This window comes from Cariama cristata, unplaced genomic scaffold (assembly GCF_000690535.1).
Source record: "Cariama cristata isolate BGI_N322 unplaced genomic scaffold, ASM69053v1 scaffold27022, whole genome shotgun sequence".
In the NCBI taxonomy this organism is placed as follows: domain Eukaryota; kingdom Metazoa; phylum Chordata; class Aves; order Cariamiformes; family Cariamidae; genus Cariama; species Cariama cristata.
In genome coordinates this window covers 1-4,822 of record NW_009604880.1, presented here as the reverse complement: position 1 = coordinate 4,822, position 4,822 = coordinate 1, and the positions used below count along the sequence as shown (strand labels likewise).

General features: G+C 46.1%; 1 protein-coding gene across 1 annotated transcript in view; it reads right to left on the bottom strand.

The window, feature by feature from the left end:
- LOC104158185 (bifunctional lysine-specific demethylase and histidyl-hydroxylase MINA-like) overlaps positions 1-1,713 on the bottom strand; it is a gene marked incomplete at its 3' end in the record, with an annotated part of 2,996 nt that extends 1,283 nt beyond the window's left edge. The window contains exons 1-2 of the mRNA XM_009695767.1: positions 1,282-1,713; positions 90-209 (exon numbers count right to left, since the gene is read on the bottom strand). Coding sequence (XP_009694069.1) covers positions 90-209; positions 1,282-1,713 — 552 coding nt within the window. The remainder of the gene's footprint in view (positions 1-89; positions 210-1,281) is intronic.
- Positions 1,714-4,822: the final 3,109 nt, after the last annotated feature.

Here is a 4,822-nt window from a genome sequence, read left to right as displayed (position 1 = left end):
GGGGGTGGTGGGAGCGCACATCCAGGTATCCACTGCCACTAGCGAAAGCCCACACACGGAGTTGCACAGACAAGATTGCGCTGTCCTACCTCAACATCATCGTAGTGAGGGGGAAGGCCCTGCGACCCTTGGGGAGTAATGTAAACATTCGACCCAACCAGAGATCCAAAGTAGCACTCCAGCTTCTCCTGAATCTTCCACAGCTCCTCCTTTAAAAAAAAAACGATGCTGTTACTACTGAAGAGCTCAGCCAACCTGGCTGCCTCCCAGTCCTCAACCTCCTCATCGCTTGGGAGGACCTTCTTCCAGCAACTCCCAGTTGTTCAGAAATATTCGAGAACAAACTTTACTCATCCACATCCAACGGGACAGACAATGCACCGAAGGAATGACTTTCGTATCAGAAGATGCCAACTACCAGACCTGCACAAGTGCAACTTCAACCAGAATTTATGTAGGTTCAGCTCAAGCTCTAGATTTCAGCATAAGCCGTGCAACATCCCAGTCCCTGCCACCGGCCGTGACAGCTACACTTGAACAAAGATCAGCAAGCGACACCACACTTGAGACTCGGCCAGGTGTTTGGGTCCTTATGCACCACTTCACAATTAAATTGTGTTGACACTACAGAATTAAAAAAAAAAAAAAAAAAAAAGGCCAGACTACCTAAATCCAAGTACCTACAAGTATCCCAGTCCTTTACAAAAATGTGTAGACACCACTGCCTCATTCTCATCCATGAAGATTGCAAAGGCATCAAAAAGAGTAAGAGAGAGAGAACATCTGGCTAAAATGCAGTGGTACACTTCCACGGTGTGATTCAAAGCCAATCCATTGGCAAGAACGGTGGAGTGTCCTGGAAATATTTTACATGGTTTCACACCTCGCCCTCCATGAAAGGAAAACGGTAAAAAAGCCTCTAGTTGCACAAGGGAACAGTGGGGCAGAAGCGATAATTTAAGCAGACACAGATGCATAATCATCAATTTTGTGCATTTTTTTTTAAACTTTTACCTGTCAAAGCACATTTTTTAAAAAGAATACTTAATATTATAGCATGAATCAGATTTTGTCTTTGCTGCAGAGCACTGAAACGTGATGGGCAGTGCAAAAGTATAAACTATGTGTTAATACAGTTCATGTACAGATTTCAGCAGGTCATCGATGTCAGCTGCTTCCTCTGGATTTACTGGGGACAGAGATGAAGCTATGTCTAGCACGACTCAAGCAAAGTATACGTTATAAATCATGTATTAATTATATTCAATGAAATCATCCAACCTTAAATCTCTGAGGCTGATGAAACTGTATTGTTGCCTTTTTCTGGTCAAAATCCTTCTTTAGCTGCATGTAGTTCACTTTGCCTTCTTTATTTAAAACTTTCTTTTTTCCATTAACACATCTGCAGATATTTAAATCTCGCCCATAGAATAGACCCCGGCTGCACAGTTCCTTCAAATCTGACAACTGGAACAGGGACTGGTAGTAAGCAGCCAGCCGGGGGTCATTTCTTTGAACAAGCAGCGGCTTTTGCTCCCAATACTCCCTGAAAAACAACTCTGGTTTGATGGGAGAGATCAAGCTTCCAAAGAGGCTGTCTGGGTTCTCAAAACTCAGGACTGATGGAGAACAAGCTGCTTCCACCTTTGCTCGTTTACATTGTGTCTGCGTTTCTTTTCCCATTTCAGCGTGCTTCCCTCCTTTCTTGGGCATGTTCCTGTTCAAGAGGAGAAAGAACCAAAACAGTCAACCAGTAACACAACCTCAAGAGCTCACGGGCCCAGAGCGGCTCCTTTTGCCTTATCCAGTGGGATATCAGAGTATGCTGGGAATAGCTCTGCTTTCAGATGCTCCTCACTAATTGCTGCAAGCAGCAGTAAAAGGAAAGCCCACAGGCCTCCAGTCCTCTCTCAAACCTCAGCAAACTCCAAAGGGCTCTACTGGGACCCGTTCCTCACAGAAGCTCAAATCTCACACCTGAGCTTATAATAAAAAACGTGCAATGAAACCCAATGGCCACACAACAGACCTTGACAAATGCAGGAAGGCACCCACACAAAGAACCTGTGGTAGACTGGTCCTCTGTAGCAAGAGCCGCAAATCATTAAAAAAATTAACTCAGCTTTAAGAGATTTAATGGCAACATGCAGAGGGGGGTGGAGAGAGGGGACAGGATCAGAAACTTGTACCCTCTAACACTTCCTTGAAATGCATTAACACTGGGGGGGAAAAAGCACAATGAAGACTTCCCAACGACTTTCCAGGCAGAGCACAGCGGAGGAGGACGTATGGCATTTCAAGTGCGGAACCCAACCAGTAAAACGCAGTGGTTGGTGTGGCATGTGTTAAGGTAAGCTTTCCTTTCACGCTGGCTTACACATCCTAAACGCAGTGTCCACATAGCTGTACGCTTACCAGACTAAAGCTTTAGCAGGATCGACTGAGAAGGCAGCTACCGCAGCGAGGGAACACTGACACTGGTACAACAGCATGCGCTAAGGGCTACGCAAGAATACAGTGGACAGAAAATTTTTGGAAAGAGCAAGGCCAAGTGAAAGAGTAGATTGCTGTGAGGGAAGAAGGAATATGTAACCACCGTCGGTGGGTGAGGATGATTCAACTGGCAGGAGGGTTATGGCAGCTTCCAAGGAAAAAGAAAATCCAAGAGCAGACTCCCCTGCAGGTGGAAGAGGTTTTAGGAACATGAAGTACAGGCACCTGCTTGAGGTCTCAGGCCCTAGGAACAATTTTATGCGAAATTATGTGGCAGTGCCAGGCATCCAGTGATGCTCTCCACACAGTGGCAGCAGCCCACATGTCAGCCTCTGTCAGGGTCTCCATCCTTTATCTTCAATGGCCAGGTATAGCAAAACTAGGTTTACAGTAGAGAGGGAACATTGTTAGGCCTTTCTGTTGATACTACGCAATTACACCAAAAACTAAAATTAAAAGATTCTGCTTTCATTTCTGCCAAGCTGAGAAACTTTGTGGTTTATGTAAAATAAAAAGAATTCTTTCATGTAAGCACCGACATTTAAAGTTGGAAGACATTTACTTTGTTTTTCCAGGTAGAGGACATGCTTGTGTATCACTATGTGAAAATAAAAAAAGTTAATTCACAAAGGGTTTAGCTGCCAAATTCTCAGGAAAGTTAAGGCAAAAATCAAGTAACGGTAGGTCACAGACATACTTGCCTTAGCTTTGAGTCTGCACCAGCATTTCAACCCCCAGAGTATCCCAGAGCGCCAGGCAGCAGTAAAAGCCTGCCTGAGAAGCTGAGTTAAGTATCCTGACAATGAGCCAGGAATAAGCCCTCTAGCATCGCAGCTTGCCTGCTAGATCTGGGCTGGCCAACTCAAACTGACTCTGGGCATGTCTGAGCAAGTTTGTGAAGCCAACACATGAGGAGTTACAAGCATGATGATGCTTTCATTTCTAAGTAAAAATGACAACCTTTACTCCCAAAAGTAAATGCACTCATTTATTAAGATGCTTTTACTTACACAGATCCCATATCATGCAACTTAAACTCCAGTTCTGGTATTTACAGGCAGTACTAAGTTCTCCAGTGCAGCAGTACGCAGGACACCCTAACGGATCCACGAACTCATGGGCACAGTGTTTCATCAGCAGTTCCCATAACAGCCTGAACCTCACCAGTAACCTACAGTCACCTTAGTCCTGCAGGAGGGGATCCACATCACCACCTTCCTGAGAGGACGGACATTCCCAGCTGCAGCAGGCTACAGTTCTCCATAACGCAAGGGAATGCTTAAAAAAAAGACTGAAAATTACTCCTCAATTACTAGCAAAAGCCGAACATGCTGCTGATGCCAACTGACATCGCCTAATGCCAGCAACACAAATGCAACCAAGCCTGAATTGCCAGTTTTGAATTCCAGACATAAATCCATCATATCGACCTCTCAGCTCACTCATGTTGTATTTAACACAGTTAAATTCAGACATGTACTATTCACAGAACATAACTTCATTTACGTAACGTGTTGTTCTGTAGTGTTTTGTTAGTTATTACAACTACAGAATCACAGAACGGTTTGGGATGGAAGAGGTCATCTAGTCCAACCCCCCTGCCCTGGGCAGGGACACCTCCCACCAGACCAGGTTGCTCACAGCCCCATCCAACCTGGCCTTGAACACTTCCAGGGATGGGGCAGCCACAGCTTCTCTGGGCAACCTCTGCCACTGCCTCAACACCCTCACCGGGAAGAATCTCTTCCTTATATTTACTCTAAGTCTTCCCTCTTCCAGTTCAAAGACATTGCCCCTTGTCCTATCACTACAGGCCCCGGTAAAAAGTCTGTCTCCGTCTTTCTTATAGTATTTAACTATAGAAGGGCTGCAATAAAGTCTTCCTGGAGCCTTCTCTTCTCCAGGCTGAACAACCCCAACTCTCTCAGCCTGTCCTCACAGGAGAGGTGCTCCAGCCCTCGGATCATCTTCATGGCCTCCTCTGGACTCGCTCCAACACGTCCATGTCCCTCTTGTGCTGAGGACCCCAGAGCTGAAGGCAGTACTGCAGGGGGGTCTCACCAGAGCGGAGCAGAGGGGCAGAATCCCCTTCCACCCTCGCCCTGTTGGTCAGATGCAGCCCAGGGCACGGTTGGCGTTCGGGGCTGCCAGCGCACGTTGCCAGCTCATGTCCAATTTTTCATCTACCAATACCTCCCAGTCCTTCTCTGCAGGGCTAGAGAAAAAAAACACACAGCAACAGAATGGACCTGTTCCTGCTTCACACAGAAACAGTTATTTCACATCAGTATTTTTCAACTCACGCCCCACGCGTACCCGTCCATGGGTT